The 22,605-nt window shown below is 38.8% G+C and overlaps 3 protein-coding genes across 4 annotated transcripts; all 3 read left to right on the forward strand.

The window, feature by feature from the left end:
* The first annotated feature begins 715 nt into the window (after positions 1-715).
* LOC148102768 (uncharacterized) lies at positions 716-8,079 on the forward strand. 2 transcript variants are annotated; one of them, XM_087841317.1, is made up of 4 exons: positions 716-784; positions 3,439-3,580; positions 7,168-7,383; positions 7,631-8,079. In XM_087841317.1, the coding sequence occupies exons 2-4, from the start codon at positions 3,481-3,483 to the stop codon at positions 7,786-7,788; spliced, it is 474 nt and encodes a 157-aa protein (XP_087697443.1). In that variant the 5' UTR covers positions 716-784; positions 3,439-3,480; the 3' UTR covers positions 7,789-8,079. The 2 variants fall into 2 exon arrangements, with proteins under 2 accessions (XP_087697443.1, XP_087697442.1); XM_087841316.1 differs by lacking the exon at positions 716-784 and having other exon boundaries at positions 3,400-3,580.
* An 852-nt stretch (positions 8,080-8,931) lies between these two features.
* On the forward strand, positions 8,932-11,060 carry LOC148102769 (uncharacterized). The gene is made up of 4 exons (XM_087841318.1): positions 8,932-9,044; positions 9,777-9,919; positions 10,032-10,172; positions 10,773-11,060. The coding sequence occupies exons 2-4, from the start codon at positions 9,823-9,825 to the stop codon at positions 10,928-10,930; spliced, it is 396 nt and encodes a 131-aa protein (XP_087697444.1). The 5' UTR covers positions 8,932-9,044; positions 9,777-9,822; the 3' UTR covers positions 10,931-11,060.
* A 628-nt stretch (positions 11,061-11,688) lies between these two features.
* LOC102780937 (uncharacterized) lies at positions 11,689-20,074 on the forward strand. Its single transcript, XM_006783287.3, has 4 exons — positions 11,689-11,745; positions 12,950-13,095; positions 18,908-19,135; positions 19,562-20,074. The coding sequence occupies exons 2-4, from the start codon at positions 12,996-12,998 to the stop codon at positions 19,729-19,731; spliced, it is 498 nt and encodes a 165-aa protein (XP_006783350.2). The 5' UTR covers positions 11,689-11,745; positions 12,950-12,995; the 3' UTR covers positions 19,732-20,074.
* The last annotated feature ends 2,531 nt before the right edge of the window (positions 20,075-22,605 follow it).

Raw genomic sequence — 22,605 nt, forward strand, 5'->3', positions numbered from 1 at the left:
AGTTGGGAATTTCTTGGGAATGAGATCATGCTTTTTCTTTTCAGAGTGAGTGCGTAACTGTGAGTGAATGCACAGTGCTGAAAGTTTGGCTCTGTCCTGTATCTTCTCTGAGTCATCATCCTGCATGTTTAAAAAGCTAATCTCTTTCTGCTCCTCATTAATCATACTACTACTTTATAAAAGGTGACGAAAACTGAGGTCAGAGAACTGAAAATGTAGTTATTAATGTGCATGTGTTATGTGTCAAATTACTTACTTACTTACTCTGTATTATTATAATAATAAATTTGGCCTTAAATATTATCATGACAGGCATGTCCACTCAGCTCATTTATTTGGTTTTCTTGCATGGCAAATTCTAAAAGTGCTGATGAACTCAAACCGATTAACTTACTGTTAATATTTTAGTTCCTCACGTGAAAACGAAAATGCGTGCCGCTCCTGTGTGGTCCCATAAGGTCTTTTCAAAGTAAAAGTCATCTAGAGCGTCACACATGCATCCGAGTCTTGTTTTTAATCACATAAATAAATAAAATACCTGGTTGACCTCTTAGCTGTGATACAAAGCTTGTATAATGACGTGCTTATACAGTTATGATCACAAACAGTGATGGAAAGGAATGAACTACAAATTCTGGCAGTGGGCTGGGACATGAACTGAGTGAGGTGTCGTCGTGTATAGACGATCTTCGCAGCAGTAGTTTCGCGTTTAGGGGTTCAGGTCAGACCCCTTCCTCTAAAACGCGTTGGCTCTATGAACAGATTCTGTCCATTTGTGTATCCGGTAAGTTTGATTATTTAAACATATAAACTGCCGTTGTTCTTGTCAGCATCAGCTATCTGACTGCGTGTCTGTCTGCGATGTTGGCTTCAAACCGAAAATAAAACAGACCACTGAGTGCGATGTCAGTGAGGTTATTTTTTAAGCTACGGTTTTGTGTTTTTAGCCTTTAAGTGACACTGTAACATTAGTTTGTTTTAGCGTCCTTTTTCTCTATTAATAAAGTTCACCAGCACCCAGAGCCACAGCCGCTGAACAATGATTTTTTTTAATTAATAATATTTTATCAGAAACATTTTCCTGTAAGTAACGTCTTACCAGTATAAGGCCTGAAGTGTAATCCACCTACAGCTTCCCCCAGAGACATACCTGCTGATTGATAGGGTGACTTACAGTTTTTCTCCATTGGTTTGGCTCATTTCTTTAAACAGAAATTACATTCTCAAAACTCTAAGATCATTTGGCAAAACACTCTTACAGTTTAGCACAACACTATAGCTCACCTGCAAAAGCTCATATCTCTTCCAAAACTGTTCACTCAGGCTTCAATCTAAATCCCTTTCTCATTTAAACAGTCAGTGTCTCCAAAATAGCAAAGATCCTTCTCAATAGCTTTGGCTCATTTCTCGACACAGATCGGACATTCTCATCATTCTTGGTGCTTTTGTCAAAATAAACCTGGATGGTTGATCACAACAACATGGTCCACCTGCAAAAGCTCATATCTCCCCTAAAACAGTTCACTCATGTGTCAAAACTACATTTCTTTCTAATCTGAATAGTCAGTGCCCCCAAAATGCATCGTCCCTTTGGCATTGTGTGAGTACTGCCATACAAAATGTTTAGATGTTTTGTCACTATGGCAGAGGACCAACAATATACAACAGAAAAGAGTAGCCTCCAAGGTTTGACATCACAGATTGCACTCACACTACCAAGGAAATGATAATCATTTTTTATTCACATGCAAAAGAAAGTTTCATACATATGTAAAAAGAAAATGTACATTACAGTAGTAAATTGTATGAACACAAAATCAAAAAACAAGGACTTATTCAGTGTTCGCTGTACTCATTCTCCCGCTGCACAGTCACTGGAATACTTCTCTAAACTGTATAAATTATGTAATTCCATAGTTTACAGTAATTTGTTCAATATATTTCTTGTCATATTTAGTATGAACATTCCACTAGTCCTCTCCACCTGCTAGTATAGACCTACTACTGTAGGCAGATGCACACAAAATCTCTACAGTAAGTTATACATTTTTTGCCTCACGCACAGTGCCCTGTCCTATACAACATATAATTCCATCATAGATTACATAGAGTACATACCTGTTTTCCCTGCGAAAGGTTTGGATGATGGAGGAGACTGTAGAGCGAGGCACATTAGGCTGAACTCGACGACCTGCCTCTGCCATTGTGAGGCCATGGTTTATGACATGGTCTATAATTGTGGCCCGAATTTCATTCGGGACAGCACAGTGTCTTCGTGCTCCTCTTCCCCCTATTCCTCCACCACACATTCTCAGTCCTCCTCCTCCTCCTCCTCTTCTTCTTCTTCTTCCTTGAGGAAGAACTTCCCCTTGTCCGTTTGCTTGGCCTTGTCTATCCATGTTCAGAGATCGGACTGGCTCTGGTCAAGCTCTATACATCTGTGTTTGGCAGCACACAATCATGGAACACACCTGTGTGTGACACCTAGTTTCACCTGACTGTCAATGACTGTCATCAATTTATCAAATATTCAAAGAAATTCATATATGCTATTCATGGTATTATGTTCTTGACCAATTTTGACAATTGAACAGACGGTTGTGCATGCGAGTACTTATACAATGAAATCATGCTGACATGTTTTGGAGAGAATGATCATTAGACTGAGAATCAACTAATCAGTTTAGATCTACAAGATCTATTCATTTGGAAAATGTGCTACATGTGGGCTAACTGTATAACTGTAGGCTACTTGTACTTAATCATTTGCAAAGATGCATTGAGACAATTGAGACATGTACTAAGGCATTTGCCATTTGATAAAATGAATGAGAAATGCCATTCTGTTGTGAACATTTGCCAAGAGGTTTGGAGGTTTGTCCATGTTATTTTGAGAATGTAATTTCTGTTTCAAGAAATGAGCCAAACCAATGGAGAAAAACTGTAATAATTCAGCTTCTTGTAGTCATGTAGCAAACTCTATCCAACAACAGTTTATACTACTTTAACTATATGATTGGAAATCATTGCATAGTTGGACTTACTGAAAACTGTGCTATGTTAGGAGGGGAAAGCAAGTGTGGTGGGCACACTATTATTCCCCAGGTGTGTGTGTGTGTGTGGGGGGGGTGGGGGGGTGGGGGGGGGGGGGGGATTACGCCTCTCCAATATTTAAAAGTATCCTGTAGTAGTTGAGAGAAACCTATGCTAAAGACAGCCAGACATGCAGGTGAAGAATCAAAACAAAAGTAAAAGAAGAAAACATTCTGGACATTACTCAGATACATCGAGACTGGAATGAAGACACACAGCACATAATTCTATAACCCATAATTGTGATTCTAATCAGATATTACAAGGTCCTGAATTTAATTAAACAATAAAGCCAACATTTTTTGTGTTTTTTTTTAAATAATTATTTCTTTGTTTCTTTTCCAGGTTGAAAGCTGTTTACATACATTTTAAGCTGCCATTGCTGTCATGAATGACATAAAAATCCTCTTATATGTAATCGGATTTATCTTGTCAGTCCTTTTCTGTATATGTAAATACATGTGCAAAAGCCCTGACAATGAAAATTGTAAGTACTCCACAGCTGCTACTTTCATTTGTTTGTGTGTGTGTGTGTGTGTATGGGTGGAGTGGGTGGGTCGATGGGTGTGGGAGGAGTGGGAGGAGGGTGTGGCAGGGAGGGATCAGTTAAGCCTTGATGATATACTTTGGTGCTCACTATTGTGGACATTTACACATCGGTTTTTGTATTTTCTAATTCGTTTTTTATTTTGTTTTGACTTTTTGTTTTTAATTCATTTTTTTCTTTTTTCGAAAAGCATGTTGATTAATGTCTCATAGTATATATATGTATATATATATATATATATATATATATATATATATATATATATATATGTATATAGTTAGTTAGTTTTAAAAGTTCACAAAGTAATTTCAATTAGTTTTAAGTTGTATTTTACTTAACAAAAACGTTTTCTACACATCTACATTTAATTAGTAGTTCTGTTTTAGTTAACTACATGAGGACTCAGAGACCAACTCTCCCGAGGGCTATATTTAAATGTTGTTTTATGATGTTTTTATTACAACATGCAGCATTGTTAAAATGGGCATTTAGTGTAGTATATAAATCTTTTTGTGTCGTTTAATGTTATATTGAAAAGATGTTTTTAAAAAATGTGATAAAAATTGTGGATAATATGAAGTTCTTACTGGTTTTCACTTTGACTTGATTTCACCAACATTAAATCAGATTAAGATTGGTATCTACCATAACACAACATCGTCTTGATGCATGTTCAATCATCCATTTAAGTAAATCTCCAAAAGTTGGTTCTGTTCATCTGGATGTAGCGTTTTCAGTGGGAGAAACATTTCGTCACTCATCCAAGTGACTTCTTCAGTCTCAGCTGACTGCAGGTTTCTCCAGTCATATAAACAGCACATTTGCATAATGACTGAAACCAGCCCACTGAAGGAACAATGGGCTGGGAGGTCAGTTCCTTCAGCATAATTATGCAACTTTTCATGACCATAGATCAACAACCACTGATCAAGACCCACTGATCAATGGCCATGAGTACCATTCACAGAGAGTTGGGAAATGGCTGCAATCACAGCATCGTATGATGGCGAAAGATGTACCCTTAGACCACCTTCTCAATTCAGAGATGGTCTTTCCCTTTTCACGTAAATGGCCTCATTGACTCTGCACTCAAACCAGCGTTCCTCCCTGTCCAGGATGTGTACATCCTCTTCATTGAAAGAGTGTCCACTGGCCTGTAGGTGTAAATAGACTGCAGAGTGCGAATGTACTGTTTATAAGAAACCTGCAGTCAGCTGAGACTGAAGAAGTCACTTGGATGAGTGACAAAACGTTTCTCCCACTGAAAATGCTACGTCCAGATGAACAGAATCAACTTTTGGAGATTACACAACATTGAAAACTGTGAACACTAGACTACTAACAGACAGGCAGGCAGACAGAACTGATTACACACTCTCTCTCTTTGGGGGAACAAAATTAAAACCTTGGATTACATAATTATAATGCCAGTTATAATGAAATGTAACATTGCTGAGATGCTGTTTCAATTAGAAAAACACAATTATCTGTGCATCTTCTCCTAGAGATCAAAAAGACTACTAAGACAATGGCATGATAATCATCAGTCACTGATACCAAGTTTGATATGTATGAATGTGTAAAAACAAGCATACATGTTAAAAAAATTATACCCCCTAAAACATTTGCATTTGGGTTTTTACGTTTTGTTTTTTTGTATCTTTGTTCCAGATGAATAATAACTTAACAACATATCCATATCTCCTGCACGTGGTAGAATTGTGATTTGATCACTACTTTGCACACCTGCTACTTAATGAGCAACTGAATGTTAGATGAGTTTAGGTCAACCAGGTAGTTCATCTGGACAGGGAATATCTGGTAGATCAGGAATATCTTTGAGTTCTAACAACAGCATTCCAATCGAGGTTCTTCTGACAAGTACAGGCAGGTTAAGTGGAGTGCAGTTCTGGGAGCGGCTGAAGCACAAACCCAGATCATGCTCCTCGGTCTTTTACCCAGTTTTTGAGTTTATTATGGTCTTGTGAATCATTCGTTTGGATAAGAGTTTTTCTAGTTCTCTATTGGTTTAGTAGTAGTAGTTTTATATCAGTTAGTCTTGAGTTTTGTTTCTCTACTGCATCTGAGTTTTTTATTTCTAGTTCATGGTTCTTTGTTTTATGTTAGTTCCCATTAGTGTCGAGTCTGTTCCTGGTCTCATATCCGTCTTGTCATCAGTGACTCCTGTTCTAGTCTGTTTATTCTCCATGTTTCGATTCCTTTCTTTTCCCGATCATGTTCCCATGTCTATCTGGTCTCTCTGTCCTTCCATGTTAATTCATCTGTGGTCCAGTCCAGTGTCAAGTTCACGTGTCTCAGTCTAGAGCTGAGTGTGTGCTGTTTGCTGTTTTATTTTGATAGGCTCCTGCCTCGTGTGTATTATATTCAGTTTTTTACTTCCCTTGTCTCCTTAGTGAGTGATTAGTGTCAGCTGCGTACCCACCTGGGGCCTGTCCCGTCACGATCCTCTGTGTGTATATTGTCTGAGTCTTCCTCTGTTCCTTATCATGTTCCCCCTCATTGTGTCCAAGTTTGTGATACATACTTCAGTAACATTTTTAGAATCTTCTAAGAACTGCAAAATTTAAACTGGTTAAATACCTGCTGAAGTAACTTTTTTTGTTGCCCTCACTACTCGTTTTACATTCCTAGAAAAGGGACCAATCTCACAGGTGTAAACATACTGTGGGGTGTGTTTGCCCATAGTTTCTGCTGTTTCCTTTCTGAATTTTCCTGTAAATGACTTGTGAGTACAAAGAAAGTGCAGATCTGCCTCTGAGCAGCAGACATTTAGGATTGTGTTCTTGTTTCCTGGCTGTGACCTGCTGCACTGTTAAGCTGTTGCTTTGCATTTTTCAAGACAACATGTGAGAATCAATTTCAGTCTACATTTATGCGTAAAAGTTCTCCATCAGTGGACACGTCTATTCAAAAATCTTGTAAAATAAACCTCAGATAGTAGAGTGTGCGATAAATCTCAGATCCAGAGCTTAACTACATGTAATCAGTTTGTCTGTGTATTGTGTGAAATGTTAGGCTCATAAGTAACTAATAGGCCTCACACGTTATTGTTGTTGGTACCTTGAACCTGTTTGTTAACTAGACAATGCCACATAAATGTTCTTCACAGGAAGTGGTTTTGTTGACTACCACTCTGTTAACACCTCGTCTTCCCACAGTTCTTTTTCTTCCGTTCCATTTTCAACTGTACGCACACAGTGAAGTCTAAGTACAGTGGAAAAAAAGTAAACCTCTATATTTAATAGAGGAAATGACATCATATTTATTAAATTGAGAGAATGACAGTGTGTGAAAATCAGTTTAGAACTAAATAAAAAATAGTTTAACATTCATGACATGGTAAACAGTCTTCTATTATCACTGTTTGTACACGTGTTGGATATTTCTTAAGTGAAACTAATTAAGCACTTTTTCCCACACTTGAATAACTCAGCTGCTTTATGTAAAACAACCAACGCTATAGATACCTCATGAATACAACATTTTTGTTGCTTTTTTGCTTACAGCTGTGATGGCTACCGCTGACCACACCACAAATGTCAATAACACTTCTCAGCAGTACACTCAGCAACCAACTGCAGCACCTGGGCCCTCTCAGTCCCAGCAGAGAGCGTCCTACCAGCCAGCACCAGCTCAGCCTGATGACCCAGCTGAGCTCATGACCACATCACCCAGCCATGAACAGCCATTCCTAAGACCACCACCATCATATGAGGAAACAAGTTAGTTTGGGATTTTGATCAACCCTGTATTTAACAAAAACTATGAAAACAATATATTTATTAGACTAAACAGGTCAAAACAGGCTTTGAAAACCAAAACCGTGGTTCTCTGGAAATCTTCTGCTGTTAGGGTTTCAATTGCTGCTGTATAATATTTATTTTTACACTACAGAACTGCATTTGTTGGTAATATTAAGTTTTTTTGGTATGATCGTGGTCTCATGCTAAGTTGTCTTTCTGTTTCCAGCTGGTCCTGCCTACCCTCTACAACTGATGCCTTCCAGCGAGACAGTGTTCATCCCACTGTACCTATCAGAGGGTACTGTGCATGAGTACAACGGTCTACAGGACAGCCCAGACTTCCTAACGAGCTCTGCATGCGACCCTGAATTTGTTATACGCTAGGCTTAATAGTCATAGCGCCCCAAGCAGTTAGAAGGTGTTTCAGTGTTCATTAGAAATGCATCGATGGATGCACATGCAAGATAAATATGAACACGTTAAAGAAGCTAAAGTCAGGCGGTTGTACAGAAAATTATTGTGAAGTTTAATAGCTTTTGTTATCATTTTTATTATATTCTTTTATTATATTTTTTTTTTTACATTGAATACAGTTTGAGTTATAGATTTTAGAAAAGCAATCAGTTGTCAAACAGTGCATCTCTAGTGTGGATATCATCTCATCACTATCTCTGAATTTACTGCAGACCTGCAAAGTTCTGTTAACCTTTTTTCCTCTGTGTATTTGTGTGCATTGCCTTGTAAGTTACTACATGTGAATAAATTCAAAGAGTGCAAACATTTATTACTGAAGGTTTTTTCTCCATTCATGTCAGGTCAGCTGATCACTCACACTTCCTGAACACATACAGTTCCACTTTTTTAATGCATGCTGTTTTCAGTGTGTAAAAGATGTGTTTACATTGTATTATTTTTGTTAGGACATCACACGCTCCCCCATTGAGTGAGCTGATTTCTGGATCTGACTGTACATCCTGTACAGGTGACCTGCACCTTAGCCTGTGTAGTGATATTGACAACAAAAATAATTAAAAATGCACTTACCCAAACTGGCAGATTGCAGGTATGCCAGTTTACCAGTCCAGCTCTGGCTGGTAAACCAAACCAGATTAATAAATCTGCCCTAAATATTATTATGAGAGTTGTGAAAACTCATTTTGTCGTTATTGATTTTCTGGCACGGAATACCTTTGAAGTAGCAAATAAATTACGATCGATTAGACTTACTATCAATATTTTTTTCCTCTTATGAAATAAAAGTGTCTGAGTTTCGCGCCTGTGCGGTTTAGCCAAACTTGCCGTCGAGAATTTTCAAAGTAAAAGCCATCTAAAGCGTCAAAAATTAATTGTTAACATGCCAATTTTTACTGTCTTGTTTTTAATTCGACAATAAATAAACAAACAGACTTCTGTGACCTCACTGTTCGGCCATGTTCATAAGAAAAGATGTGCTTATAGATCATGATTGTAAATAGTCTGTGAATGGAAGAAGGCTGGCAGTGGGCTGAAATATGCATTCAGTGTGGAGGCCACGTGTGTGGAAGATCTACAGCAGTAGTTTCGCGTTAAGGGGTTCAGATCAGACCCCTTCCTCTAAGACGTGTTGGCTCTGGATGTGCTCCCGTCCCATCGTGTATCCGGTGAGTTTAAATATTTAACTCTGTGTAGGTGTTCTTATCAGCATCACATATCTGACTGCGTGTTTCGGCATGCAGTCTGTGATTTTGGCTTCAAACCGAAAATAACATTTAATTAAACAAAAACAAAAAAACCCTGACGGCTATTAGGACGATATCAATGAGGTTGCTTAAAAAACAAAAACCTTCCATTAACTCTCTCACATTAGTTTATTTCAGTCACCCTTTTCTATACATCCTGTTGAACAGCACCCAGAACCACAGCCTCTGAAACAAAACTCGAGCTTAATTAACAACTCAATAAAGTCAACGCGCTTCTGCTCTGATCTGATCTGAATTAAACAACTGCTTATTATTTTATCTGAAATAATCTGAAATTTCGAGGACATTTAAAGGTATCTTGTAGGAGTCAAAATCGAAAGTGAGAAAAACTATGCTACAGTCAGCGAGGCAGGTGAAGATCAGAACAAAAGGAGTACAGCAAAGGACTTCAACAATTGGGACATTGAGCAGATGCTGTCAGAACTGCCTAAAGGATTACGCACACCCCTATATAAACTGTTACTTGATTTAAATATGACTGCTGAATTTTTGTGTATTCTCTGGTCTTACTGGTTTTTAATCATACTCTGGCTGCTATGCTTCGCCTCAATTTGATTTGGTGAACAATAAATCCCAACATTTTCTTCAGCTTTGTTTTTGCATTAGATAATTATTTATTTGTTGCCTTTTCAGACTGAACACTGTTCCTACACATCCATTTCCTGCTACCACTGCTGTCATGAGTGAAATGTACTACGTCTTTCTCGTTGGTATCTTGTCATTCTTTATCAGCTTCTGCAGCTACTTGTGCAAGATCGCTGCCAATGAAGAAGAGTGTAAGTACTCCATCACTACTAACAGGTGATACTTAAAGCTGCACTCCTTCATTTCATATACAACGACCAAAGCTGTAACATTTCTTATCTCTTGTTACTTGTATGCTTACAGCTGAGGTGGCTACCGCTACTCACACCTCTCATTCCCACCAGAGAGCCTACCAGCCAACAACAGCAGAGCCTGGTGACGCAGCTGAGCTCATGACCACATCACCATTCCCACAAAAACCACCACCATCGTATGAGGAAACAAGTTAGTGTGTCCAAAATATATTAGTATGGATAAGTGAAATATTGCTTCCAGTTTTTCTACAGGCATCCAGAAACTCCAAATTATAAACTGTGTTGTGTTCAGTCTGTTGACTCACTGCAGAGCAGAGAAACTTGGGTGCAACGCAGTGTAATCAGTGTCCTGCCAAACACCAGAGACACAGAAATGATGAAAAAGAAATATGACACAAATTAGACCAAAATTCAACATGTTTTTGAATTTGACTGAATCTAAATTAGGACAACTTTTCTTTAAATTAAAGATAATAACTCTTAAAATGAATGCATAACTTTCTGATATTGAAGCTAATTTGTTACTTTAAGAGTGGTGCATTCTCAAATAGATCTGCAAATTATTGAACAAAGATTTAGAGTTGGACAAAAGCACACTGACCTACAGTAACAACACGTTATATTAAGTTTGCAGATTAAGACACAATATTGTAGTTTCTTTCTCTTCAGAATATTTGTCATCTAATGCTAAGGTTCAAATTGCTGCTGTGTAATATTTTACATATTCTTGCTATTAAATATATTTTTAGTGTGACTGTGGTCTCACGCTAAGTTCTCTTTCTTTTTCCAGTTGGTATACTCCACCTGATGCCTTCCAGCCAGACTGTGTTCATCCCCAGCGATCCACTGTACCCTTCAGAGTGTATTGTGCATGAGTACAACGGTCTACTGGATAGCACCGACTTCCTAACCAGCTCTGCATGCGACCCTGAGTTTGTTCTACCCTAGACTTAATAGTCACAGTGCCACAACCAGACACATAAATGATCCAACATATTAGGCACAAATGGCAGAATTAGAATGAAGATGAGAAACTGCAGAGTAACTTGGTTCATGTATTTTAGTGGCTAAAGGTATGCTGGGACAGTAAAGCTGCATCAGTGGGAACAATAACACTTGTTTTTGTTTGTTAAGGTAAAGTATCTCAGTTGGTTTAAAATTTTCCGCTCACGTTTAGCATTTTTGAGAATTTACCCTGAGGCTCATTGGTCAACCCAGAGAGCTTTGCACTAATAAATCGGCTGTGACAACTCATTTTGTCTTTGTCTTGACTTTCTTTCGTGGAATATCCTTAAAGTGAAAATTTAATCAACCTGTTAAGCTTACTATGATTTCTTTCTTTCTTTCTTTCTTTCTTTCTTTCTTTCCTCACTTAAAATAAAAGTGGCCCAGTCGCAAACCGCGCTGAAGAGTATTTTCAAATTAAAAGCCGAGAAAGTAATCGATTAGTAGCCTACCAATTCTTACTGTCTTGTTTTCAGTAATAATTGTAATTATTATTATTGTTATATTAAAGATAAAATGAAATAAATACCGACGTCCGGTCCCCAGTGACCTCATTGTTGTTCATAAGTAAAGACCGTGTATAAAGTCGTACTTATAGATCATGAATATAAATAGTCTGTGAATGAAAAAAGTGGGTTGGGACATGAACTGAGCAAGGTGGCACATTTAGAAGATCTTTGCAGCAGTAGTTCCTGATCAGACTTCCCTAAAACTGTCATTGTTGGCTCTGTGTGTGATCCTGTCCCCTTGTGTATCCGGTAAGTTTGATCATTTAAATTTGTAAACACTTGTTGTTCTTGTCAGCATCAGCTCATCTGTCTCGGCATGCAGTCTGTGATGTTGGCTTCAAACCGAAAATAAAAGCAGTCCGTTATCGGTGCGATGCCAGTGAGGTTATTTTTTTAACGTTACCGTTTGTGTTTTAAACCTTTCACTAACACTGTAACATGGGGGGGGGGGGGGGGGGGGGGGTGTTCCACCTTATTTTATGTGCAGTTCAGCAGCGCTCAGAACCACAGCCTCTGAAACGGAACTCAAGTTTAATCAACAACCTCTTAAAACCAACGCTGAGCAGTGAATTGTCATAACTAATGACTAATTCTTTTATATGATATTTCCATCTCCTGTCCGTTAAGTATATTTTTTGTTTTTTTTAACGAGAAACACTTTGTCAAGTCGAACAAGAATAATAAATAGCAACTTTGTTCATTTTTCTAATTTATCCTGCAATCGATAATAAATCACCCTTAAGACAGTCGTGTAAGGTAAATCATTTCTCTTTTAAATGGTTCCCTTTTCCATTTTTTCTCTATGTGCAATTACAGGAACAGAGAGGTATGTGTGTACATGTGTGTTGTAAACTCCGATTGGTGTTGAGAAACAGGACGTGAAACCTGAAGTCCACCTAAAGCTTGAGCCACAGTTGTTGTTTTTGTTGTCGTTGGGTTTTTTTTGTTGTTGTTGTTGTTTGTTCGATTGTTTCCCGCATCATCGCTAACTTTCCTAAACTATGTGTCTCTACATGCCTGCTGTAGAGGATTGATAGGGTTCCTCCTGGCCTTGACATGACTTAAAATACATTGAATTTAGTTTTTTGTTTTCATGTAGCAACCTCTATCTAGTGCAGGTTGTGCTATTTCAACTATTGTCATTTCATTGTGCTTGGAAGTACTGAAAATTGCACACTGTTATTCTCCAGGCCACTAAAGGGGGCCTCCATAAAAGTCGGGGGAGGGGGGGGGGGTGCCTTTCCCAGTAATATTTAAAGTTATCTTGTAGGAGTCAAAATGAAAAGTGAGCAGATCTTGTCAGAATATCATACAGGACTGGACTGAGGAAGGAGCACACACTGACACCACCCCTATACAAACTGTTAGCTGGTTAAAATATGACTCTTTTCAATGTAACAATTTCTTCTTCTGTTTAATGTTTTGCACAATAATTTCTTTGTTTTCTTTTCAGGTTGAACTCCCATCATACACTTCCACTTCTCCCTGTTATTGCTGTCATGAATGACTTTAACTTACTCTACATTATACTCGGCATTGTCTTCTGGTGCTGTTTCTTCACCTGCAGCTGTCTGTGCAGGAGCGCTGCCAATCCAAACTGTAAGTACTCCATGGCCAACAGCTGATACTTTCTTTTGTGTGGACGTGTATGTGTGGTAGGGAATTTGTTAAGCATTGATTACGCTCTGCTGTGGATGTTAACATGGATGGCTGGAAGTCTCTGCGAACAGGTCTGCGCTGTCATAAAAACAAAGGTATGCATGCCAGTGTACGCATGAACCATCGCACTCAGTTGCATCAGAGAGCAACTTGGGGTCTTTCCAAACCCCCAACCTTCCGTAAGGTTGAGTCCCTCAAATTTTCCTTCAGGAAATCTGATCATATAATTCAGGACCGGGCTGAGTCGAGAACTATTTCAAACCACGTCAGTTATGATCTGAAACATGTAAGGAGTCACTCAATTTTATGTTAAAGAACAGTATTTAAGCACAACAAGTGACAAGTAATAAAGAAACCAGTTCTAGTTGTATAAAAATGGCAGCTCAGTTCCCTTGAATGGAGGAATGTTCTCAGTTAGTGAATAGCACCATGTCAGAAAAAACGTGTCAAACACTGAAAAATAAAGGAGATACTGGATTTTACATCCTGTCTGCATGATAAAATATACACAAAACTGAAATATCAGTCACACTCAAACAGATGAAGTATCTCTGCAAACTCTGAGAACAAGCTCACCCTGACCCACATCACTCCGATTATTAATAGTTATTGACAGCTTGTACGCAAGTGAAGATGTTGAGCAACGTGCTGTTGCACATTTGTAGGTCACCTGCATGAGAACATGGTTGAAACGCTACCTTTGAAGTCTGTTGGGCCACCCACCACATGACTTTCATTACTGCAGAGGTTTGCTCTGACAAGAAACACAAGAACTGAGACGCAGAGCACAAACTGATCTAACGTGTCAAAATCACAGCATCATACAGAGGGTAATAACATACATACAGAGGATTTGCTAACTTTTCTGAGCTGTGAAGTTCCTCATTTGACATTAAGGTTCTTTTTTGGGTAAACCTTTGCTTTTTCAGTGACCTGTTATGGTGCTTCAAAACAGCTGTGTGGGTGCAGCAGTTGTTTGTTGTGCATGTCTATTTTTTTCCCCTTCTTCTGTTAAATGTCATGAAAATACCACAACCAATAATTCAGTTCATCATACACTTATTTCATACCTATAGGAAATATGGAAACCGTTTATATCTGTTCATCCTGTATTCACCACACTCAGTAATTACTGAAAGTCACCCTGAAAAATTCACTATTTTCTCTCAAATTCTGAAAAATTCTGAATAAAATTCAGATGTGAACTAACATTAGATGAAATTAGTTTTAAAAAAAAAGAAAAGAAATGGAAATTTGTGATTTGTGGCTGATTTTTTAGGAAGTAAATTGCCAGAGACTGTGTGGGGAAATTGGAACCAATGTTGACTTCAGTATTTCCACTGACAGTGACAAAACGATAGAACATTTTCACTTTGGTTTATTAAAATACCCACTGAACTAGCATTGATGCTGCACTCACTATAAACCCTCCATAGTGAGCTTTATTTATTTTTCCCAGAATATAAATAAAAATGACAGGTGTGAACATACTGTGTGCTATGCTTAGTTTTAGGTTTAGGTTAGGTTTCTGCTCTTTCTTTCTTAATGCTCCTGCAAATAAATTGTGGTTAGTGCAAAGGATGAACAGCTCTGCCTCTGAGCAGCAGACGTTCCAGTTTGTCTTGAGCATCTGGTTTCTTCTGCCCCGCTGTTAAACTTTTGCTGTTCATTCTTTAAGATAACACATAAGAGTTGATCTTAGTCGATATTTATGTGTAGAAGTCCATCAGCAAACAAGGCTATTTAAAAATCCTCACAGCTTTAGAACATAACAAAATGTGATGAATTCTTCTTTGTTATGAGCTTTTCTAAATGTTTGCCTCATACATTAATATATTTGTAACCTTGAAACTCAATGACTACCGCCCAGTAGCACTCACCCCCATCATCACTAAGTGCTTAGAGCAGCTGGTCCTAGCACACTTCAAATCCTGTCTCCCCCCCACCCTGGACCCCCACCAATTCGCATACCGCCAGAACAGGAGCACAGAGGATGCAGTCTCCATCGCACTGCACTCTGTCCTCTCACACCTGGACAACAACAACACATGCGCCAGAATGCTGTTTATAGACTTCAGTTCAGCATTCAATACAATCCACCCCTCACAACTCATCAGAAAACTGACAGACCTGGGCATCAGTTCCCTCATCTGCAAATGGTTACTGGACTTCCTGACCAACCGCCCCCAACATGTCCGGCTGGATAACCACTGCTCATCTACAATCACAATGAACACCGGTGTACCACAAGGCTGTGTGATGAGCCCTTTCCTCTACTCCCTCTTCACCCACGACTGCAGACCTGCTGATGGTTCCAACACCATCATTAAGTTTGCAGATGACACCACGGTGATTGGCCTCATCAGTGACAACGATGAGGCCACCTACAGGGAGGAGGTGGATCGTCTGGCTGAGTGGTGCGACAGAAACAACCTGCTGCTTAACACAGAGAAGACCAAGGAGCTCATCGTGGACTACAGGAGGAATGCTGACCCACATCCACCCATCCACATTAAGGGGACGGCTGTGGAGCGTGTGAGCAGCTTCAAGTTCCTGGGAGTCCACATCTCCGAGGATCTCATCTGGACGACCAACTGCTCCAAGCTGGTCAAGAAGGCTCACCAGCGCCTCTTCTTCTTGAGGACTCTGAGGAAAAACCACCTGTCCTCAGACATCCTGGTGAACTTCTATCGCTGTACCATCGAGAGCATCCTGACCAACTGTATAACAGTCTGGTATGGGAACTGCTCTGCCTCGGACCGGAAGGCGTTGCAGAGGGTCGTGAAAACTGCCCAACGCATCGCCGGAGCACCACTTCCTGCCATAAAAGACATATACAGGAAGCGGTGTCTGAAAAGGGCTGGGAAAATCATCAAAGACCCCAGTCACCCATCACATAGACTCTTCACCCTCCTGCCCTCTGGGAGGAGCTACAGGAGCCTCTGGACTAAGACCACCAGGTACCGGAACAGCTTCTTCCCCACAGCTGTCAGACTCCTGAACTCTGCCTCCTGACATCTGACCCACGTTAAACTCATGGACTGGACATACACACACACACAACCACCTACACACACACACAATGGACAACCGTACCCTCAAACACAATAATAACATGGACTGAACCACCATTCACAATCACTAGCACTTTATATACCTCTGTAGAAATTATCCACATATCTCACTTATCTTAACTGCACTACTGTATAGTTCTGTGTAAATAATCATACAATAATTTTTAATCCTACAACTGTTTATAACTTGCATAGTTCACATTTCTGTATAACTGTATATCTCAGATTTCTGTATAGTTGTTTTGTTTTTGTTTTTTTTCATATTTATATCCTGTTCATAGCCTGTACATAGCTTGTACTCACTACAGCCTGTACATACTTATAGTTATAGAATATTCATAACATACTTCATACCGTGTACATTATAACACACCATAATAGACCCATTTCTGTAACATACTTACATATCTATATTATTGCTAATATATATTGTAATATATCTATATCACTAAAGCACTTCTGGATGGATGCAAACTGCATTTCGTTGCCCTGTACCTGTGCATGTGCAATGACAATAAAGTTGAATTCTATTCTATTCTATTCTTATCTTTCTTAACTAGGCAATACCAGACAAATGTTATTTACAGGAAGTGGTTGTGATGACTGATGTTGTGTTGAAAACAACCTCTTTTTCCACCAGTTTTGTTTTCTTGGTTCATGCTTTCATTTTCACTGTACTTAAACACAGATGAATTCATATTTTGAGTATGATAATAAAGAATCCCTAGTGTTTCTACACACTTAACCCTTACATGATGTTCTTATTGTATGTCTTCATAATATGAATTCCCTCCTAATAAGAGTATATAATACATTTTGAACTGTAGATTAATTCATAAGGTCTAAAGAGCCTATTTGATGTGAATATCACATCAAATAGGTTTGTTTGTGCAGGATCTCAGTCATCCTGGTCACAGTAGTCCAAGGGGCTTGGAAAGAAAGTTTTCCAAACTGTTTTGTGAAGACGTTTCCGCTCTCATCCAAGAGGATTCTTCAGTTCTAAAACCAAAAGGTGGAGCAGGTAACTCTGGTGGGGGTGCCCCTCAGGACGGTTGTTGACCCACTATTAATCATGTGCATCATCACATGAGCAAAGGTGTAAAAAAGGTTTCCGTCATTATCACCGGTTTCGGGTGAAAGCACTATGAGACCAAACCTCACCCTGTCATGTGGTTTACTGAGGTCACCTGATGCAAGATGTCAGGGTTGAAGCGCGTAGAAGAGATGTCAAAACTGCATTGCGGGTGGCAAAGTTTTGTTTTGTAAGCCACCCACTCTGTTCAAAGATGGTCATTCACAGCGGACGTAGATGGCCTCTTTCACTCATCTTTCAAACCATCTGTCTTCTCTGTGCATCATGTCAACACTGGCATCCTCAAAAGAGTGACCTTTGACCTTTAGATGCAGAGTCTTGTACTGTTGAGGTGTCTCTTTTATTTTGTGCCATGCATTTATGCAGTGGCTGTTTGGTTTCTCCAGTGTAGAGCTCTGAGCACTCCTCGCTGCACTGCACAGCATACACTATGTTGTTTAGCTTGTGTTTTGGAGTCTTGCCCTTGGGATCAATCTGTTTTTGTCTGAGGGTGAGGCTTGATTTGAAGTGCACTGGGATGTCATGCTTGTAGTTTCTCTGATAAACCTGCTACATAAGGAATGACGGTGTTGTTCTGTTTGTAATGTGATTATTTCTGTTGTTATAACCACATGTTTTAAGAGCTTTCTGTACCCATGTGTTTCTTTTCTTTCCCTTCTGGCTCAGAGGGAATCTTTTCTGCCCGGTGTTGCAGGGTCCTGATTACCCTGAGTTTGTGTTTCAGAGAGTGGTGTGAATCAAAAAAGAAGGTTCTGAGTTGGTTTAGAACATATAACAAAGTAAATACTGCCGGGTCATTAGATATCTATCCATAAGTTATCTCTTTCACTTCCAAGTTTTTTAGGAAGTCCAAAAAGATTCCCAGGCCTTTTTAAATACTTTTGTTCATCCTTCAATACATGTTATTTACTCCAGTGGGAGAAGTGGTATCATTTGTCTCATTAAGTGCATAACACTTGATCTGTGAGTGCTTTTTCCTAAACAATGCTGTTGTCTTTCTGACATTAAACAACTGGATTTCCTTTATGTTTGTTGATTTGTCATATATTTGTGTCCTAGTGGATACAAAAAGAAAGAATAGCGGAATTTCTTTTGAGATAATTTTGTCCCATCACAGCGGCTTTTTCCCCAAATTTTTCAATCTTTGACGCTGCCAAACATGGTAAAGCTAGCATGTATTTGCTGTGTATGTCTGATATTATTATATTATGAGGATTTAACCTGACATGAGTTGCATATGTTTACATTAATCATTTATAATTTATTAATCTGAGGCCTGCATTCATAGTCAGAACAAAAGCTGAGGTTTCTGTTTCCTTGACCTTTGTTCCATGCATTTAACTCCTAATGTGTACAAGAAGAACTGGATATAAACAGATTTTGAAACATAAACAGGATATAAAATTAGTAGAATTTTAAACAGTCTTTCATCATCTTTATTTCTGTGAGTGTTGAAGAATTTTTCCCCCTCACACCTGAATAATTCAGATCATAGCTGTATTATTCAATTCACATAAAACAACCCAAGCTATAAATAACTTAGAAGTACCACATTTCTCATGTATTGTTATTTGTTTGCTTACAGCTGAGGGGGCTGCTGCTACCCACACCTTGGTCACCGCTACACCTCAGCAGTATCCACAGCAGTACCCTCAGTACCCAGTACCCCCTCAGTCCTATCAGAGAGTGCCCTACCAGCCAGTACCAGGGCACCCTGGTTACCCAGCTATGCCTGGCAATCAAGCTGTGCCCATGACCACACCACTCAGCCATGAACAGCCATTTACACCACCACCATCGTATCAGGATGCAAGTGAGTGTGGATTTGAACACTATCTATCTATCTATCTATCTATCTATCTATCTATCTATCTATCTATCTATCTATCTATCTATCTATCTATCTATCTATCTATCTATCTATCTATCTATCTATCTATCTATCTATCTATCTATCTATCTATCTATCTATCTAAAATATGTTTTTTAATGATTTATTATTATTCTAAGCAATCAGTTTGTTGAATGCTGCAAGGCTTACACATAGTTCTTGCAGAAATGCACTGCACACCAACCTTGAATAAATGACGTCAAAGGTCTGCAGATTTATTTTGCATTTTCTGCTCTTCTGAATAACTGTAATCAGACACTAGAGTGGACATTGCTGCTAGATAATATTGATTCTTACATTACAGATCTTACGACATTTTCAATCTCATGCCAACTTCTCTTTTTCCAGTTGGTCCCACCTATCCTCTGCAACCAATCAACCAATCTTCCAGCCAGCCAGAGTACGCTTCAAAGCCTGCAGCCCAGCCGCAGTCCAATGCTCTAACTGACAGCTCAGACTTCCTCGCCAGCTCGGCAAACAACCAGGAATTTGTTCTACCATATAGGCTGGAAACTTAGTGTATCAATCAGACAGAAAAATGCTGCAACATTTTCAAATTTGGCTCAGTTGGGAGTATGTAATTTGAGTGAAGAAGAAGGAACTCCAGAATAACTTGCTTCTATACTTTGATTTTGATTTCAATGGCTCTATCTTGGGTATTTTGGGAAATTAAACATGAGACCACCATTTCTGGATATTTTGCATAAAAAAGCCGATTTTTGCTCATATAGTTGAAAAGTAAAATGGAATCGTCAAAGAAAACTGCAAACAACGCATCTCTAATGTCTGTGGATATCATCTCTTTGCCATCTGTCAAATTATTGCACACTCATGAAATGCTTTGAACCTTTTTTTCCCCTGTACTTGTGTGCACTGCCTTGGAAGTCGTATTACATGTGAAAATGTCATGTCAGTTGACCACCTGAGGTTAATTTATTATTTAATTCAATTTGACAGTCTCTGTATCATTGAAGCTTGATTTTTTTTTAACCTAAATTAAATTTTTAGTCATAGAAGTGCTTCACTAAACACGTGACGTGGCTATAGAGCCAGCTACAAATAAAGACAGGTCATTTTCAAACTCCCGAAATATATCGAGGTTGAACATGCAGTTTGGGGGTCCTCTAGTGGCTGTGGCAGCTCTATTCATCTGCATAGTCCACATATAAAGACAGGAATGATCCTGGAGTTCAGTGTATTTAAATGGTCTCCACAGTCACCAGATCTCCACCCAACAGAAGACCTTTGGGATGAATTTGTAGCAACTGTGTGACGCTATTGTGTTAATATGGGCCAAAGTCTCAGAGGAATGCAGCACCTTGCCAAGTCTGTTCAAAAATGGGTGGTGAGTGTGTGATCACCAGTTTCTGTTTGTGTTTCTGTGATGTTACTGAACACAGATTTACAGTTTTTCTCAGTTGCTTTGGTGCATTTCTCACAACAGAATTAAACTTTGCACAATAGTTAGTTCAACCTCCACAACATGTAGTCGTTTTGGCACAACCTTGTGGCGGTTTCATGTTCATTTCGTCCAATGGCAAATGCCTTTGGACATGAAGCAGTTGAGTAAGTACAAATATCTAAAGAATGGTCACTTTTGACTTGCTATTCATCACTATCTCCTTGCTTTTATCATGAATGTCACAATTATTTATACTTGTACCGGCTGAATAGTCATTGTCCTTACAACTAATAGTCTTCATTTCATTGCTTGTGTCAGTGCACTCAAAATTGTTGAACATCTTGTCAAACAATTTGTACACCCATTTTGAAAACCCTATTTTTAAGGAGTTTCCATGAAAATCTCCATAAATTACTTTTCTCAGGTGAACCTTGGTGAACCAATCGGACAATGTATATAGTGGTTTGGGATAATGTTAGCTTCCATCACTCTGCTGTAGTCAGGCAGTGGTTTGCAGCACACGACAGGATGCTTATGGAGTTTCTTCCCCCTTACACTCCATTCCTAAATCCAGTTGAGGAGTTTTTCTCTTCCTGGAGGTGGAAGGTATATGACAGGCATCCACATACCCAAATGACCCTGCTAGCAGCTATGGATGCAGCTTGTGATGACATCACAGCAGAGTCCTGCAGAGGGTGGATTCGACACTCCAGAAGATACTTTCCCCGATGCATCGATAGAGCTGACATTCGCTGTGATGTTGATGCAAATATGTGGGCAGACAGACAGGAGCGTCTAGATATCAATGATTGATATGCAGCAGTGTCTGTTTTTCAGTTTGTTTGTTTTTGTTTCATAACTACTGCAGTAAGGTTTACTGTCTAAGTGAGTTTGTGTTTGCTGTAAAATGTTTGATTTACTGTATTTCCCCAGTTGCACAATGCTGTGAACAGTTTCAATTAAATATTATCAAGAGTGCATATGAAGTGTCTTGATTTTCCTTTACAATTTATGGTTTTCAACATGCCATGCTTGCTGTCCAGACTTGACATGTCATTGGGAAGCACCTACAAAGAAATCTGTCACAATGAGAACATGTTCAAACCATTTGATTTTGTGACCAAAGGTGCTGGTGTTATGACTTGTAATTGTGACAGCCCTGACACTTTGATTGATATAAGTACTTGCTTTTGATGAATATATTATCTGTTTTGATTAAGGGACTTGCTTTTGAAGCATTGACTACTTATTTTGAACAACTGACTTTTCTTTTTGATGAAGTGACTCACTTTTGCAAGTTATCCACCATGTTTTGCAGTTTGCACTAATTGTTTTGAGAAGAGCCTTAGTAGTGGTGCAAAGTTTAATTCTGTTGTGAGAAATGCACCAAAGCAACTGAGAAAAACTGTAACAGATGTTGTACTGTAGCCTAACAGTCTTGGGATGTTCTACAGTACCTTGGGTGAATAAGTGATACATGAAAACATTTTAGAGAATGTGCATGGTGTGCTGTCTGATGGTGTTTGATCTGAAATTGTAAAAGAAAAATCTATGCAAAATAAAGGCATTCTTATAAATGACTACCTACAAACACTTTTTCTCAGTAAGAAGCGTGACCGAGCTATTTTGTGCTAATGATTTTTCAAGTCATTTTCCTTTTTTCCCCTCTTTTTACACAAAATTACAAATGAAACAGAACATAAACAAAAGTCCACTTGTATAAGGAGTGAATAAAAGAGTTCCTGTTGTGAAAATGTCAAAAATAAGGTTCAATGGCAGCATTTTTGTTTTTTTTAAAAAAAGCACCCCAAACCATTGTGGATCATTTGAGTCAACAGCATTCATGATGACAGTTATTTACAGTTAGAAAGCAGAAAAATATATTTGGAGGCAATGTAAATTACGCACATGCTTTTGCCTGGAAGGCACAATGGTTTCTTCTATTTAATGTGTGCAACATACTTGTATTATTATAAAAAACAATATTGTA

Source organism: Neolamprologus brichardi, chromosome 5, assembly GCF_056152115.1.
Source record: "Neolamprologus brichardi isolate AB-2024 chromosome 5, ASM5615211v1, whole genome shotgun sequence".
Taxonomy (NCBI): Eukaryota; Metazoa; Chordata; class Actinopteri; order Cichliformes; family Cichlidae; genus Neolamprologus; species Neolamprologus brichardi.

Excerpts from the sequence above, each read along its gene's own strand:
- LOC102780937 (XM_006783287.3), top strand. The coding sequence starts at position 12,996 with ATGAATGACTTTAACTTACTCTACATTATACTCGGCATTGTCTTCTGG. Across the intron at positions 13,096-18,907 it reads GAGCGCTGCCAATCCAAACT|CTGAGGGGGCTGCTGCTACC; the intron begins GTAAGTACTCCA and ends GTTTGCTTACAG. Across the intron at positions 19,136-19,561 it reads ACCATCGTATCAGGATGCAA|TTGGTCCCACCTATCCTCTG; the intron begins GTGAGTGTGGAT and ends CTCTTTTTCCAG.
- LOC148102768 (XM_087841317.1), top strand. The coding sequence starts at position 3,481 with ATGAATGACATAAAAATCCTCTTATATGTAATCGGATTTATCTTGTCA. Across the intron at positions 3,581-7,167 it reads AAGCCCTGACAATGAAAATT|CTGTGATGGCTACCGCTGAC; the intron begins GTAAGTACTCCA and ends TTTTGCTTACAG. Across the intron at positions 7,384-7,630 it reads ACCATCATATGAGGAAACAA|CTGGTCCTGCCTACCCTCTA; the intron begins GTTAGTTTGGGA and ends TTCTGTTTCCAG.
- LOC148102769 (XM_087841318.1), top strand. The coding sequence starts at position 9,823 with ATGAGTGAAATGTACTACGTCTTTCTCGTTGGTATCTTGTCATTCTTT. Across the intron at positions 9,920-10,031 it reads CGCTGCCAATGAAGAAGAGT|CTGAGGTGGCTACCGCTACT; the intron begins GTAAGTACTCCA and ends GTATGCTTACAG. Across the intron at positions 10,173-10,772 it reads ACCATCGTATGAGGAAACAA|TTGGTATACTCCACCTGATG; the intron begins GTTAGTGTGTCC and ends TTCTTTTTCCAG.